The following is an 18104-nucleotide window of genomic DNA, read 5'->3' on the forward strand; positions in this document are numbered from 1 at the left end:
ACATCACTTGAACATTTATCTCTTAGATATAATATTATCACAGTATATCTATTTCTGTGTTCTCAATTCTGTTCTACTGATCTATGTGGCTATCCCTTTGCCAATATCACATTGTCTTAGTTACTCTAACTATGCAGTGGGCCTTAATATTGGGTAGAGTGACTCCTTCCATTTTATTCTTCTTTGTCAGGATTGTTTTAGCTATTATAGGACCTGTGCCCATCCATATAAATTTTAGAATAAGCTTGTCTATATCTATAAAACACTTGCTGAGATTTAGATGGAAATTACATTAAACCTATAGATCAATCTGGGAAATATTGACATCTTTACTATGTTTAGTCTTTTCATCCATGAACACTTCCTATCTCTCCATTTATTTAAATCTTCTTTGATTTCTTTTATCAGAATTTTGTAGATTTCCATGTACAGATTCCATCCATGTTTTAAGTTTATACTTAAATGTTTCATTTTTTTGGAGTGATTGTAAATGGTATTTAGTTTTTCATTTTGGTTTCCACACCTTCATTGTTAGCTTATAGAAATGCAATTGACTTTTGTGTGTTGATATTGTATCCTGCAACCTTGCTGAACACATTTATTACTTGTGGGTGTTTTTTGTAGATTTCTTAGGATTTTCTACATAAACAGTTATTTCATCTGCAAACAGGGGCAGTTTTATTACTTCCTTTGAAATTTTTGCACCTTTTATTTATTTTCTTGCCTTATTGCAGCATCTAGAACTTCACATATTATGCTGAATAAGAGGGGTGAAAGCAGGTATCCTTTCCTTGCTTCTGATCTTAGAGAGAAAGCAGTCTTTCACAACTGGTAGCTATAGATTTTTCAGTAAATGCTCTTTTATCAAGTTAATGAAATTTCACTATATTTGGCATATACATTTTGAGATGCAATTTTATATCTTTTAAAATAGAACATAGGGCACACAGTTGTTGTATGTTAGATGTTGTGTTCAGGCCTGGGCATACTGAGGAGAATGAGCCATGGTCTTTCCTTGCTGTTGAGGGTCTCGTGGCCCAGAGTTTCCTCCCAGATCCTCTCAGTATATGTAATTACCTTTAACAATTGTCCCCTTATATTTGTACTCAACAGTCAGATTCAAATCCTGGTAAAGGGTAAGCCATCTGCAATTCTTGGGTCAATCCCTTACCCTTTTTGAGTTTGAGTTATCCATCAGTTAAGTGGTATGCTCCTTTGGGAGTAAGTGAGGATCAAATGGGATTTAGGAAACCACATTATTTAAATCAGATGTAATGATTACCTCTCTAGAGTATGGCTTCTTTTCTTTTCTCCCTCCCTGCATCCCACCCACAATCATCTGTTGACAATCTACTGTGTGTTTGCGAAGATGCCCCAGTGGACCCATTCAAGGATGCATTTGACGTACAGGGAGGCCACTACCTATTGCTCAAGGTAGATGGAACTGCAGCGCAAGGATTCTGAGGGGATCAGGAAAGGGCTTGGAGGCAGGCCTCATTTGGCCTGATTGAAATTTGCCATCATCAACAGGTACCTCCTGCAGAGCTAAGCCAGCAGGAGAATTCGGAGTAAAAGAAGCCTCCTTTTTTTTTCATTTTTCCTCCTTGGAATTGCCTCAGCTTATCCTTACATCACAAGAAAGAAGGTCTATTTGAAAACATTGCCCTGATTTGTTGAATGGGAATGAATAAACCTTGCTAATAGAAGTGGTCAAGTGGCATGGACAAATGGTTCTGATTTTGCAGGGCCTGCCAACTTATTTTGAGTGCTGCAGAATCAAAACAGTAATAACAATAATAAAATTAGAAAATGTTAAACAAGCACAAAGCAAACAAGCAAGCCACCATACTGGACTTTAAAATGCATAGGAACTTTATTAGGGAACAAGTTGAAATGAATGAAGCAACATTCAAGCACATTGCGGGGCCGGGTGGAGGTGGCAGGAATGGCTGTTGACAGCTGTGGAGTCACTAACACTCAGGCACTCCCTGGTGAACCCGGATTATAATCAGCATAAATCTAAGTGACTGTCGGGGCAAAGAAACCATGCTACAAAGTGTGGCCTGTCTTAAGGTTATTTTGGCTGACAGTAGTTGCCACCATAGCTGCCACCAGAGGGCCCCACCCTGCTCTGGATTTCTGCTTTATTACTATCCTTTGGAGGTCATGGTCTACCAGCAACTAATTTTTCCATGGGAGCAGAAGTACTTTCTTTGCAGACCTTCCTTTGTTGCAACTGTAAAAAAAATTTTTTTGAATTTTATTGAAGTATAGTTGATTTACAATGTTATGCTAATTTCTGCTGTACTGCAAAGTGACTCAGTTATACATATATATATTCTTTTTCATATTCTTTTCCATTATGGTTTATCACAGGATATTGAATATAGTTCCCTGTGCTATACAGTAGGACCTTGTTGTTTATCCATCTTATATATAATAGTTTGCACCTGCTAATCCCAAACTTCCAATACTTCCCTCTCCCACCTCCCCTCCCGCTTGGCAACCTCAAGTTTGTTTTCTATGTCTGTGAGTCTGTTTCTGTTTCATAGCTATGGTTGCAATTTTTAAAACTTGCTCTCTTTTTACATTAGTGATTCATATTTACATCAACAAGTACAAAGAAGAATGTAATAGATTACCTGAAATCTCTAAGCTTAGAAACAAACCTGTTATGCATATTTTGATGCCTTTCCTTCTAGTCTCTTTTTTCTATGAATATTCATTTAGAAACCTACATATAGTTGGGATTATATTGTATTTTTCATTTACTAACCTGCTTTTCTCAGTTAGGATTTCATCAACATCTTTCTTTTCCATTAAATCTTTCTACTTAGTATTTAATGTCTGACCAACATCTCAACAATTGGATGACTGCAATTTACTATCCACTTTCTTTGCAACACTTACACACACACACACACACACACACCGTAATTTATTTAACTAATTTCTTTGAAAGGTGAGGGTACATATGTGTATGTTTGTATGTATATGTACTTGTGTTTATATATATGTTTGTATATCTATACATATAATATGTATATACACACATGCATATTTTTTATTCTGATTTTTATAGACAACACTGATGAATATGTTTATTATATCCTTGGAATAAATTTCTCTGGACACATCCCTTATTATATCCTTAGAATAAATTCCTAAAGTGAAATCACTGGGTCAAATGCTAATTCATGAGATACACTGAATGTAAAGGAAATTAAAAGTTTTTCTCATATGTTCAAAAAAGAAACACTTTCCACAAAAATTGAAATAATTTCTAAACATCACCGTTGGACAATAAAAGTTGTAAAATTTTGATGCTCTGTCTCTTTCCAATACAGTAGCCATTAGACATATGGATATTGAAATTTTAATTTTAATTAATTAAGATTATATAACATTAAAAATTCAGTTCCTCAGTGGTACCAGTTATATTTCCAGTGCTCTATAGCCACATGTAGCAGTGGCATGTATATTGGAAAGTGCAAATTAGGACCTTGTCATCATTGCAGGAAGTTTTATGGGACCATGCTGCTCTGATATCTTCATGAGTTCCTTTATAATTGTGTTTGGGATTTAGCATATTTTGTGGGTGATTAATTTGGTTTGTTATAAATAGATTTCTTAGTAAAAAATTTCGCTGTTCCATTGAAGGTGAAAAGTGTTGTCTTTCTGAAAATGTAAGAAAATGGAAATTCAGCACTTTCTCTTGCTTACTCATCCTCTCATAGGCTGAAAAGTAAGAGCTAGTGTTCAAACTAACATCACTGTTGATGATTACAGGTTACTGTGCACTTTCTGTGTGCCAAGCATGTAACTATTGTAAGTCAGGTATTCTTCATAAGGACTCTGGGAGGTGCAGCTGTTATCCACATTTTACAGAGAAAGAAACTGATGCACATAGAGCTCAAGTACCTTTTTCAGGGTCAGCATGTGGCTGGATCTTGTTTGGGACCTAAGCCCTCTGGCTTCAGAGTCCACACAGTTAGCCACTCTCTGTACTGCTTCTCAAGAACGTGAGACTCTATTAGGGAAAAAACTAGCTCTTTGCTGTGCTTCAGAACTGTGAACACATAAAGTAAAAATGCCTCCCAGTTGCTCAGTGAGTACCTGCACCAGACATACACAGAAGTGTATATTCACAGCCTTTTTCTCAGGGAGGTTCCACTGAGCCAAATCCAATCTGGAATGAAGAGTGCTCAAGGGCCTTCTGGAGAAACTGTTACTCATCTGTACTCCAACACGGAATCTGTTCAGTCAGAATGTATGTATTTTACACATTTCTTCTCCATCCATCCTTTATTGTGATGTGAAATTTTGTCAGTAAGCCTTGGGGGAGTAGGGGGAAAAGGGGGAGTTTAAATTGTAGTCAGAATCGAAGAGCTCAAGCCCAAACACCCTCACTTGATGTGGGTATTTGTTTGCAGCTGAAGGATCAGAGGTGACACGTTTAAGCAAAGCTCCCAGAAGTTTAACTTCAGTGAGGAAAAAACAAATCCCAAACACAATCTTAAGGGTAGCCAGGTCCAGGCAGAAAGCAATCTGGGGATTTTCAGTTTCAACCTTTTCCAAAAGGTGTCACTCTAAGGCAGCAGTGGGGAGGTGGGAGGGAGGTGGAGATAGAAATGTCAGATAAGAGTAATTGGAAAAATAAGATTAGTAGTCCTTGTTTTAACAGATCCTTCGGCTCACAGCATCACTGTCTAAGAAGTTGTTGCTGTTGAGGAGGGAGGGTTTCAGCGTTTATCTTTACCTTCTGATCTTAGTGTGACCTCCTCTGTGCCCAGAGCAGAGCTGGGCCAAGTCCCAGCTATTCCCACAGGACCAATTCACATTCCAGTTTTGCTGTAACCTGGGATACGGGGATTTCCTTGGCTCTGTGTTCTGGTGCAGACTGAAAACTACCATCCTCTTGCACTCAGGATGTAGCGAAGACAGAAAACTAGGATGGATGGTAAGGGGAAAGGCAGAAGAGCCTGTGTATTTTTTAACATATGGTTTTAAAAGCTGTTTTAAAATTCCACATCATTAACACAAAATAGATACTAACTCAATACTGACATATAATTTAAGAAACAAACTGTTTTATCAAAATATTTGAAGATCAGCTCTTGCCAAGTGAGCCTCTTGAAAAGCACTGGATGTTGCCACGTGTCAGGAAGAAACACACAGAACAGGGAGTGGGGCTCTTGGCAGATAACTGAGAGAGAAGCTGGTTTTCAGATATTTAGTTAAACAACACAAATGTATATGTAAGTTTAAGTTGACACATGTTAATGATTTAAGGTCTTAACAGTTTTTTTATTTTATTGTTTTAAAGCTCCACTATTCACTTTAAAAGTTCTGACAGTTTCTCCAGAGTTGGGTGTAAGCATTAGACTCTTTAGAAATTCGTTTGATAGCTTCATTTTTCTTAAAGTGTACAGAGTTAAGAATTATTCAAATACATTTGAATAGTCCTTGTACCTCAACCATTTTATAAGAGAGTTTTTATAATCTTCCACGTAGGATGGCTAATAAAATCAGAAACAACACACAATTACTTGGGGGTTTTCGTTTTGTTTAGTTTAATTGGTGAGACCAAGTAGTCATCTAGCTTGAAGAAACCTTTAATTACTATGTTCTAGATATGTAACACCAAACCAATATATATTTTAAAATGTAATCTTAGTTTTCTAGATATAGGATCAGAATTTCAGTCTTACCATATTTTGGGATCTTTTAGGAAATTCTTTTAAGTGGAACATGTTAAGTATTATAGAAGATTTCTGAGGTTGCTGTGAATCACTTTTCATCAAGGATGGCCTCTTAGGAATAAAACAGCCTTTCTAAAACTTTTTTACCCCCAGGAAATATTATTGTCAGGTGAATTATCAATAGATATGCTTCCAAAATAAGCAAATGCTGTGTTGAATGGAGACACATGGGTTGCTTTCCTGCTGGACTTCTCAAAAGTGTTTATTGGCTCATAATCATTGTGATTCTTCAAGTAGCAATTCCCTAATGAACAGAACCACATGGCCCCCAGCCTGGGCCCCCCAGCACATGTTTTTTCCCTCCTCTTCAGCAGGCCGCTCCCACTTACCTGCCTTAGGGAGGTAGGCCGTGAGGCCTAGGGCAAGACTGGCTTTTGTTTAACTCTTGCTCATCACTCAGTCCTTTCCTTTAACAGTTTTTTTCTTTTAATCACTACTGTAATTTAAAAGTTGTTTGATTCAAGCTTGCCTGCCAAACCAGACAGCTTCTGAGGATGAGCCTGTTGCTTGCGTCTAGCAAAATGCCTGGCACGTAGGAGACACCCAGTGAGACGAAGTGGTGGAATGATGAAAGGACTGCACGTCTCCCAGGTCCCGGGCAAAGCGGGGAGAATGCAGAGCAGGATTAAAAGCTGCTTGCTTTGACCCCAGCTCAAAGCCTGGGACATTTTTATTGTACCACCTCGAAACTCACGGGTTCCTGGTGCTCTTGGTGGCTGATGGGGTGGCACTGAGCATAGGGGTTCCATCCATTCAGGAGCTGAGTAACTGAGCCCTCTTGTCTCCACAGCAAAGAGAAGGTGCTTGAGGCAAACAGAGAGCAAGAACTTGAAGGGCATTTGGTGAGGATGGCAAGGGGACCACTGATTTATGGGGTAGGAAAGTATCAAGTTCGGACTTACAGTTCATCCATCATTGCACTAAGTGGGTCAAAGGAAGGTGTTTCAGAATCACATCTTTGCATTCCCCTTCCTCTCATTCCTCAGGTATTTATTGAGTGTGGACACTGGTTCTGTGTCGGGGCTGAAGGGCCTTCCACAAAGAGAACAGAGATATGGTCCTTGCCCTCTGGGGATTACAATCCAGTTGTAGCAACTAAGCACACACATGAAATATTTGTGCAGAAATGTGAAGTGGTGTTTAATTAGGTGGGAGAAAGTCAGGTGCAGACGGTAAGAACTGAAGGCACTTGGGTTGGGTGAAAATAATGTGGCCAGGAACCCATACTAGGGACAGTGGTAACTGTCACACACTGGACACTTCCAGGATTTCTAGCAGAGAGGGTTGGATGATTTATGGGTATTATCTCCCTTTATACTCATGCCAATCCTGTGTGGTAGCTTCTGTCTCCTCCCTATTTTATAGAGGAGGACCTTCAGGCTAAGAGAAAGGTCAGCAAATGTCCAGGGTTCCCAGACAAGTTTGCACTTTGGCATCACTTTGGAATCATCTGCATCTTTAATTAAATACTGATGCCTGACTCCTACCCTCAAACATTTTAATTTAGTTGGTAGGAGTGTTACCATGGCATCCGGATTTTAAAAATCTTTCTAAAGGATTCAAAGGTGCAACAGAGTTTAGGAAACATTGGGTTAATATTGTCCTAAGGTCACAGAGATGCTGTTGGTGGAGCCAAAACTTGATCCAGGTCTGCCTGTTTTCAGAGCTCCAGATGTAATCACTGTACCTGTGAAGGAGGCCAGGGCCCTGTGGCAGAGCCTTAAAGGAGAGGCGATTTCAGTAATTGGAGGGGTTGGTATAGGGCGTTCCAGGGGTGTGTGTACGTGTGTGTGTGTGGTTGACGGTAGGTGACACCAAGCACAAAATCTTGAATTCAGTAATAAGCAAACATAAAATGGGTTGAATACTTACTGGCACTTTATTAACAAGATCTGACACTTCTGTGGCACCAAGTACTTGGCATTGTTCTTAGGGCATCACACACGTTAACCCATTGAATCTTCACAAAACCCCTTTGAGCTACGTTCCCACATCACAAGGAAGAAACTTGGGCTCAGAAGACTTTTATAACTGACTCAGAAGGGGACAGATAGTTAGTGGTAGGCTAGCTCCTAAGTTCTGTTTGTAACCACTATGCTGTGCTTATCTCTTATGTTAAGAATGTACTAAGTGTTTTCATATTTGCCAGTCCCTGCACTAAGAGCTTTACTTTCATTGCTTCATTTAATACTTGCAGTAACGCTTATGAGACATACCATTGTTATAGATGAGGAAACTCAGACACTTTCCCAAGGCTCTATAATTAAAAAGTGATAAAGCAGGTATTATTAGTACAGTCTGGTTTCATAATCCATGATTTTAACCATTCTCAGTATTTCAAAATACTTAAAATTTTAAAAATTCAAATTAAATCTTAAGTGGAATGCTATCTATAAAACAAAGTAGAACAACTCCCTTTCAATGTGAGATAGTGGACGGAGATCTCTGCTCATTCACTCTCCTCCTCCCCCTCCACTGATCTGTCTGTCAGCTCCCAGATGCCTTTTTGGAACCCCTGGTGCACTAGGGAACACAGTCTGAAGACAACTACTTTGGGTATTTCAGGATCCCCTTGAGATACTGGAACCAGACCAGTGATATTTTTGACAAAATATGGATGGTTTAGGCATATTTTCCTGACAGTAGGGAGATGAGTTGTAACAGTAAATCCTGTGAGACGTCTTTGAATCCCAAATCCACAGGGCCCAGTTCAAAGTCACATTGAGACACACAGTCAAAACAGCTGGAAAAAATCAAAAGGGAAGTCTAACCTTCAATTTGTATCTTTGGAAAACATTGAAGGAACCCCAGGAATAACTCCTAGCAACTTTTTTCCCCTTCCCTTTTTCTCTTCCTTCTCAATTATCTTATTCTGCCCTTAAAACAAAACCTGTGTCCCCTATCTCCAGGCTCATTATTCCTCTTTCTCTTCTCACTTGTATCTCCTTCTTTTTTATTATATAAATCATTGTAGCCTGCCCTTAAAAGTATTATACTTTTGCACTCAGTTTTACAGGTTCACTCTGCTACCCATTTCCTAAAATCTAGGCACAGAACTGGCTGAGAGATAACTCTGGTAGGGGAGAAGCTGATCAGGCAAAGCCATGTCCTTATTTAGGGTAGGGGTAGAGACAAAGGCTAGGAATACACACAAACACACCCACTTATTTTCAATCCTATCAGAAATGTGGGAAGGGAAGGGATCCAAGCTTGAAGCATCAAAAATAATGGTAGAAAGGGATGATGGGTCCAAGATGTATTTCTAAAACAGAGATATAAGACTTGATGATGAATAGAAAATAAAAGAGGGAAGAGACAAATGTGGTTCTGAGATCTTAAACATGAGTGACTGAGAAAAGGTCAGGGCTGCCAATGTGTTAGGGAGTGGCAGGTGGGGAGGGCTGGGATGGCTGGTAGGGATTTGGTTTTAGTTATGTGTGCATGGATCATTGTGAATTTAAAGTGATATTATGACATCCAAACAGAAGTAATCAATGGGTGGTTCAGTATATGTGCAAGATGTTAAGTGAATAAAAGGAGACAAAGGTTGGAAAAGTATCAGAGTTGAGAGCTGTGGAGACAAATCTCAATCTTCCTCCTGAGTAGCCACATGGATGAGGAAAATGTCTCTGGGACAGAGTCATAAGGGGAAAGGTCTAGTTATCGACTGCAGGAAGGTGAAGAATTTGCAAAAGAAACAGGGGAGATAGATTATCAATTTAGGAGAGCTTCGAGAGCCCAAGGGAAGGAAGGGTTGGCTTTTAGGAAAATGGGGAATGGATACATCCCCACTCACCCATTAAACCATGTTTCAGAGAGACTATTTAATGAGAAGGAGAACTTTGTAATGATACATTTATTTAAAACTATTTAGAAAATTATATATAGCATCTCAGTTATACATACACACAAATAGAGAAAGAGAGAGATGGGGAAATTAAAACAAACTGTTTAGAGTGTTTATCTCCATGTGGTGGGATTTTGGGTGATCTTAGCTAAAAAGAATGTCATTTAACCTAAATAAAAAGAAACATTTAAAAATTTCATATCTGTATCTTTTAGATTCTGTATGAGTGTACCTTATAATAAGAAAAAGTGTTATTTTGATATCAATTAGAATAAATGGTTTATAGGTTACATCATCTCACTTACTATCCATAAACATCTAATAGAATAAGCAACATAATTTCCTGTTTCCAGATAAAGAAACTGAAGCTGAAAGAGATGAAGAAACTTGTGTCAGTCATACAGTGAGTGATGGAGACATGATTCAAATCTGGTAGTTTTTAAGGCATAAGTTTCATATACATAGCCAGCTAAAATGTTACTTCAAATGAGGGGAAGAAGTTGGGGAACTGTTTAGCTGTGCAGACTACACATTAAGAAAAGACATATGGCAAGAAGGAAGGTACCAGTGGCCTGCAAAGGTAGAGTTTCCATGGGATAGCAAGAATAAGAAGCACTTCCTCTTGATGAGAGGGGACTGGTGGGGGGGAGATGGAGGCAGGTGTTATAGAGCACTTGATAAGAAGTGTGACAGTTCATCAGTCAAGACAGCCCAAGTCAAGCTGGGGGTAAGAGCCCCTTATCTCTTGGTGTAGTACAACAACAGTACATACCTTGCTTATGTGATGTGGGTTGGCCTTGGGCTTCATTGTGGTCACTCAGGGACTCAGGCTGAAGGAGACATCATCTGAAACATGCTTCTATGCTCATCATGGCAGGGAAAGGGGAAGGTTGGGGTTGACTGCTAGTACTTAAATGCTTCCCTCTGGAAATGACAATGATTTTCTTGGCCAAACCCTCACCCAACTTAAAGGGAGAGGGAAATGTCCTACCATGTGCCTGGAAGGGGGGAACTAGAATATTGTGAACCACCCTGATGGCCACCACGGCGGGGGAAACATTTCTTGCTTTCTAATGCTCCTGTTTTGGTAGCAGAGGAAACAGTTTGCAGAACTCTAGAACATCTAACACAGGAGGTACCATGGGCATCATCTGGGAAACTGAGACGCCAAGAATCAAGTGCTTATTTGAACAAAGTTACGGGTAGAAACAGTGGCTGTGCGAAGACTAGAACAGTGTATCTGAGGCCAGTGCCCCAGGTGGTCCAGTGTGCAGTCCTTAGTGGTCAGGTGAATTAGGAGGAGTGAAAGGCCTTGGCCTGGGAAGCTATTTTGAGACTCTGCTTCCAAGGTGTTGAAAATAGCAGCCTCACCTCAAAATAAGAATTATTGACGTTAGAAGCCAAAAGCATCTCCATCAGTAAAAGAAAGTCTAGATTACATCTCTCAGGTGTCCAGGTTTTCTCCATGTGATTATTGCTGAAATGACCAGGGCAGCCTGCAAGTCATTACTCTAAGGTGTAATTGTTAAAGTTGGGTTAGTATAAAACTAGTTAGTGCCTGCCTTAAGCAGTCAGGTGGCAGGTGAACTAAGAACTTGGAAACCCAGCTGAGTAGCATACTGTGTCTGTAGATTGCAAGCAGGTCAGTTCAATTAATGAGAAAGAGATTCAGCAGGTGAGAATCCTCAACACTCTTCCTCTTCTCTGAGATAAATAGTACATTTGGGATAAAGAACAATTTATGAAAGGAAACGGGGTCATGAGGACAAAGGCCATCCCATATGGAGGGTCACACAGACTTTGTCTTAGTTGGCACGTGGAATGACCATAATACTGATATGTTTTTTTAAACACTGCTATTGAGTATATCAACAATAGGGGAAAAAAGAAGACAAAATAAAAGAAAAAGAAAAACCACCTCTGCTTCAGCCTCATCAAGTATTGCTTCTAGTTATATTTATGATACTCTATGAACTTATATGAGAAACTAAAAAGTTTAATTGCTTTTTAATTTTTGTATATTTCTGAAGTTAAAGAATAATGCTATTTATCCTACAATTAAACATGTGTAATTCTGTGACTTTCATAGGTTATCGTTTATGTTTCTTGCTTTTTAAACTGTTTTTGGTTTTGGCTTTTATTTATGTTACATGGCCATCAAGTTTCCTCCTTCTATCAGGGCAAAATGGAGGGTTTCCTGAATCTTAAAATCCTGTAATTTACCTTGGATGTGAACTATAATGCTTATTCTGAATACATTCCGTGTAAAACTGCAGAAATTGTGTAGAAAGTCTTTATGAATTGGAACTTAACATATCATTGACAAGTTTTGAAGGGCGTTCTGTTGACTTTGGTGATAGATGATCCCATTCTGCCAAGTTCAGCTGGAAGGGGCGACCCAAACATCAACCCTGGAACCTAGAAACTTCCTGAAACCGTGGTTTTAAATCAGCAGGGTGGATGCAGCATGCATCTGTGCAAGAGATGGCATTTCACCAGCTTGCTCCACGGAAGTCTCTGGAACAAAACCATAAACATCAGCCCTTATTGTTGTGTGTTGGCTTTTAAAAGCCTCCAGTGGTTTGGGGAGGATAAGGCCTTGCCTTGGGGCTCCCTGGTCCAATTTTTTGGGACCTGGCTGAAAACCCTGGATATTTGATAGTCTGGCTTATTTCTATGGTGTATTAGCACCCTATAAAAGTTACATGTCATTTATTTCAAGTTTAGAACCCTCTCAAACTTAAGGGGCAAACCAAACTTGAACCTTTTGTGGCTGGAATTCTGTTTACCTTTGACCAAACCTTGCTTCCTGAATGTGAAACAGGGAGGTGAGGTGAGAGGGAGGCCCCTGAGGCCCTTTGGACACCAAATCGCTTTTGCCAAACAAGGCTTTGATAGGTTAAAACATGAATGAATTTGAAACACATAGAATAACTTCCTGTCAGAATACTCTGGGGCCTACATACAGGAGTATATTGTGCCGGGCAAAATGCGTTTTGAGTGTTGCCTTCAGCCAACTGAAGTGAGGCAGTATCTGAGATTTTTGCCAAACAGGTTGAAATTGGGTCAGGCCACTCACCCTCCACTTCTAATAAATATATTAAATAGTTTCTATAAAAGTTAGTGAATAATCCAATTGAATGAGGACCTTGAGAAATTTAGACACTTCTTGTGTTTGAAATATTTATTTTTAACTAGTGACAAAGAAAGAGTGGATGCCAAGATACAATGCCCAGTTCAAGGATGGCTTTATTTCCTTTGTGTCTATTGTCAGAACATAGGCTAGCACGAAGTGCCTTGTGCTTGAATGGAGGAGAAATAACACACTGCGTTCCATGTGCTTTACAGATAGAGGAACTGATGAATGCACTGGAGAAGACCAGACAGGAACTGGACGCCACCAAGGCTCGCCTTGCCTCCACGCAGCAGTCTCTGGCTGAAAAAGAAGCACACTTGGCCAACCTCCGGATAGAGAGGAGAAAACAGCTGGAGGAGATCCTGGAGATGAAGTGAGTACCCATTTTTGCTTTCCTACTCTCTCTTTTCTAACTTCTCTTTAGGAATGAGAAAGGGAAGGCTAGAGAAGAGGAAGAAAGCTTGGAGAAATAATAATTTAGCTAACACTTGACTATTTATTTCCATGACTACGCTTCTTATTTTTTTTTTGAATTATAGCTTCCATGTCTCAATTTGCACATGTCTCACATCTGTTATTCAAAAAAAAAATCCAACATTAGGTTTTGCGCCTCTGTGTTTTGTGGACGGCACTAATAGATCTGCTGAAAAGGTCTGAGTTGGCCAAGGGACAGAGGCCTTCTTAAGCACAATGGTAATTTAAGTCCTGCTCAGAGTTAAGTGGAAACTTTTCTGAGGAGGTATTTCCTAATTGTAACTATAACTTTGCTAATTATATTCTTTTCACTTGTGTACAATGCCTGGCTTGTGTTGGCGTTCGTAGAGTCTCAAGGTTGGCACCTCTTTGTTTAGAAAGCAGGACTGATTTGCTGGGCCGATAAAAACAGGCTTGGAAATCCCCCTGCCCCCCTGTCTCCTTGGGTAGGTAAGGGCTCGGGGGAGACTGGAACAAATGTCTTTGATTTAATCAATAAGGTACGGCTGCTTGTCGGGCAGTGGTCATTCCTGTAGGCCTGTGACACACCTGTCTTTACCTAGCTTTTATTTCATTCTTACAATGAAACAATATCACCATGGAAAAACATAGTAAAGGTAATTACTCAAAGATTTTAGAGATAATCAATTGCTGTGGATCTGTTTCTGAAAAAATAGGCAAGAAGCAGCATCTCCCTCTGTAAATTTTAAAATGAAATAATCACTAAAATATAATCTAAATCCAACCTCCTTCCACAGTAAGGGGAAATGTACAGAATTATGGCATCTTAAGCCTGTAACATAGACTTTGAAATTGGTGGCTAGGTATGGAAGAATAACCTTATCCTGACCCTGCAAGTCTTACACATGGTTAACATTAAACCCAGGAAGCTTAGATCATGGAAAATATGGAATGAAATATTTTGAAGGATTTAATAACGAGGACAAAACTTTTTATTCCTCATCAACTACCTCAGTTTCTCCAAGACCAAAGAATAAGTAGTTTTATTTCCACTTATAAACTCTCATTTTTCCTAATAAAAGATGATATAATAAAAACAGATATTATTATCCTCAGTTTAGAGGTGAGGGAACTGAGACTCAGCGAGATTTCAAGTACTTTGCTTAAGGACATCTGGCCAGGATTAAAACCAAAATCTAATCAGGCTCCCTTTCTACTACCTCATTTTCTCGTGGAGCTTATGTCACCTCCACCAAGTCCAGAACTTTTGTCTGTTTGAGTCACTGCAGTAATTATGCTGCCTAGAACAGTGCTCAGTAATTGTTTGTTGAAGCAATGAATAGATTGAATGATGGAGATTGGATTTTATGTACTTAGGAAGAAAAGTATTTCAAGCATTTGTGACATTATCGATGTGATCAATAGTTTATTAATAATACCAGTACATTGATTCCATCAGCCTTTATTCTTTCTCTTTCACTTATCCAGCTTCTGCCTCCTTGTGTGTTGTTATGTGTCAAGCTCAGCCTCGTTTCTCTCGTTGTTCTGCAGCTGTTCCCAAGTTAACTCTACAGCTCCTGGAGTGATTTATTATGCCATTATAGGGAAACTTCCATTATTTCCTGTTTATAAAAAGAGCATATACTTTCAACGTTTTGAGAGAACAAGTAATGGTGAAGCATGCTGGTTTGGGAGTCATCAGAGCTGGGTTGAAATCCTGTTGCTTCCACTCGGTGGCTGTGTGACTTGGGGGAAAATGACCTTAACATCGCTGACCCTCCAGTTTCCTCCTGTGATGACTTTCGTGGGGTGGTTGTGAGGAGAGGCACTCAGAGCAGGGCTTGGCACACAGAAAATGATATATGTGTGTAAATGGCGCTATCAGCCAATGAAAATGTCATTTGTTTAATATACTTTGTGAAGAGTATCATTTATCTAAAATTTGGGTTTATTTTTCTAAAACATATAAACTTTTTCCGTGTGTATGTTTTCCTACTTAATTTCATGATTTCAGATAGCACCTAACTAAGACCTCTTTTGGTGAATTGCCACATTATTGCCCAAGTGCTTATTAATCTGCTGCCACTGCAAAATAAATACAAAATTCCTATTAATTCCTTTGGTAAAAGTAACAAAGCCCTGCTTCATTAAGCCCAATATGGACCTCATTCACTATTTAACTGGCCTAGAAGCCCCACTTACCAGTGGGCTTCTTCCCAGGACAATGGGGACACAGGTGCAGGGCAGTTACATTGACTGAGAACCCCAATTAGCTTTATCAGCCTCTTCAGCTGTTCAAGTCAACCAAATGGTTTGGTCAATCTTGATTTTTAAGCTGAGTTGACATATTGGTTACTTGGCATTAACCAAGTCAGTGTAAGTTAGTGGGAGCAGTCAGCTGGATGTATCACTGTATCTGCTGTCACTCTGTGCCAAGCGTTGTTGGTTTTCATTCAACTGACAGACATTGTGCAAGCAGCTTTAGGCAAGTCTACCCAGTTTCCCAACCCTGGTAGCAAGGGAGAGGCTCTGTGGTATTAGAGGAAAGAGAGACGGGGCCTTGAGTCAAGAGAAAGAAGATGTGGTCTTGTAACTCAACCATAACGTTAAAGGAGATCACTCTCTGGTCGCCTCAGTTTTTTCTTTGGTAACGTGGAGGTAATAATACTTGCCCTGCCTACTCTATAGAATTGTTATAGGGACAGGATTTTTTTTAAAATACTGAACTGAAATTATGTAAACCAGCATATGTAAAAGTGCTTTGAAACATAAAAGGGGGTTTTGAAATAAGAGGTGGTGTCTGTTAAATTCACTGCAAAATCAAAAGGCACGGAGTTTTAGTATCGGAAAGCAGCTGGGTCCAACCTTCCAGCCTACGTAAGCCAGACTCCTGTTCACATAATGACTAATACGGAATTCACCAGGCCCTGGTGAAGATGAAGACCGCTTCCTGTGGAAGTCACGGGCTCATACGGTGGTGGTTCATGTTCCACGGCTCGTGCAGGTAGCTCATTTGTTCTTAGATGGAACTGAAGTGGCTTTCCATGGAATCTTCCCACTTGTCTTGGTTTTTGTTTCAGAGCTACATAGATTTCACCTGAGCCCCATCCACAGGACAGCCAGCCTTTTAGATATTTGTTTGGGTAAAAGTGTGCATTTTAGAAAAAAGAAACAGAGAAGCAAAACTTAAAAACAAAACCACCTCGATCCTACCATGCAGAGATGGATGCTGGTAGCATTTTGGTGTATACCTTTACAAATGCTCTCTATTTTTTAACAAAATTAGATCGTACTTCCATATTTTATAAATCCTGCATTTGAGGAATGAAAGGATGAATTAGTTCAAAAATTTATAAATATTTCTTGAGCACCGACTATGTGGTAGGTACTGTTCTAGGTGGAAAAACAAAAATGTCTGCCCTTATCAAGCTTGCATTTTAGTAAAATGAGTGAAGGAAATGAATGAACAAATAAATAAGTAAATAAATGAATAGGTAGCTGAATAAAGTAGCTTCTTGTGGAACCAAAGAAGTTTGGAATCCCACTTAGAAATCTGCTTCCATAGGTAAGGACCGTCATGATTATTTGGGGTAAAAAGGGACATGCCCTGTCACTCCCTATAGTCTGAGAACCCTTTTAGGAACTGAGCCCAAAGGAGAGCCTTTGACTCTGTCTTGTGTAGCATTCTTCCCCCCAGTATGCCCTTTTCCAGTTTGATCTTCATTGCTTTGTATTCTAACTGCCAGTCATTATTCCCACACCGGAAGGAACTAACAGTTCCCAACCATACATTTTCATAGGAGAACATAATATTCTCCTTCCCTTGTGTATAAGATTATGCTTTTACTTAAAAAAAATCTAAAACCTCTTACTAAAACATTTCATAATGGTTCGTCTTTGTTACACTTGCTTCTACTTAAAGGGATTTTATCAAAATAATATTAAGAACATCATTCTATGTTTGGTTTTATTAATGCCGGTTAATGAGCTTACATTCCAGTAACCAAAGCTCAATTATTTAATTTGTGGCAGGTGAATTTGATATCTGTAGCTAAAAGGAATTGAAGGCCATGAGATACTGTACTTAAAATCTATCTGTGTGCATTTGCTCAGACGACTTAAACTAGCATAGTAATTTAACAGGCAGACAGGCTGGCTAACTGATATGTTCCATTTAGTATTAAACACTGAATGAATAAGGGTTTTGAGAGCTGGTTAAAAGTTATGTAATTTGAAGTGCGTGTTTTAGACTTTTTGAGGTGATTTCTCATACTTATGTAAAGATTTTAAGGGGACCTCTGTACTTTATCTCATCTGATGACATTGTGATATCCATCTTAATTTACAGGGTATTGTTGCATTTTAGACATCTTCTCTAGATAGCCTCAAAAGCCTTTGTATACACTGGGCTATTTTAGGAAGTTTACAGTGAGGTAAGACCCCTGCTTATTCCAAGGCATTATCCTGTTGGCCTCTTTGATCTAGGATCTCTCTTGAGAGAGCCACTCATTAGGTAAGTACCCTTCAAAGGAGAGGCATGGTGCAGAAAATGATAAAATCAATTTATTCTTTACTTCATGCCAACATGAGAAAAGACAAATCACATTTCTTTAGGAAGGAATCCTAAGTGCCTGGTAATTTGGACAGGATAAATGGAGCCTGGGAGAGGAGTTTTGAGGGCAACTGTTACTTAAAACTGATAAACTCAATTGCAAGATATGTTATGGAGATTGAATGAAATTATGCATTCACGAGAAAGTGATTTATAAGCTGTAAAAGTCATATATGTATAATGTGTGACATATTAATATGTTAGGTAAACTGACTATAATTAGCATACACTGATCCCATCTTCAAATTCCAATTGACCACATGCTTTCAACAGTTTTTTATAAGGAGGCAGCTATAGTGCAATTCCTTCTCT

At 39.2% G+C, this 18104-nt stretch overlaps 1 protein-coding gene across 9 annotated transcripts in view; it reads left to right on the forward strand.

Moving 5' to 3' along the window:
- The window catches only part of ERC2 (ELKS/RAB6-interacting/CAST family member 2), a 968268-nt gene that overhangs the window by 556886 nt on the left and 393278 nt on the right, over positions 1-18104 (forward strand). For all 9 annotated transcript variants that reach the window (XR_014295433.1, XR_014295434.1, XR_014295435.1 and 6 more), the window contains one exon: positions 12958-13118. Coding sequence is in view for 6 of the 9 variants with exons in the window: in XM_082637445.1 (XP_082493571.1) it covers positions 12958-13118 (161 nt within the window). In the remaining 3 variants the exon portion in view is untranslated. The remainder of the gene's footprint in view (positions 1-12957; positions 13119-18104) is intronic.

This window comes from Mesoplodon mirus, assembly GCF_964341445.2.
Source record: "Mesoplodon mirus genome assembly, chromosome: 12".
NCBI lineage: Eukaryota > Metazoa > Chordata > Mammalia > Artiodactyla > Ziphiidae > Mesoplodon > Mesoplodon mirus.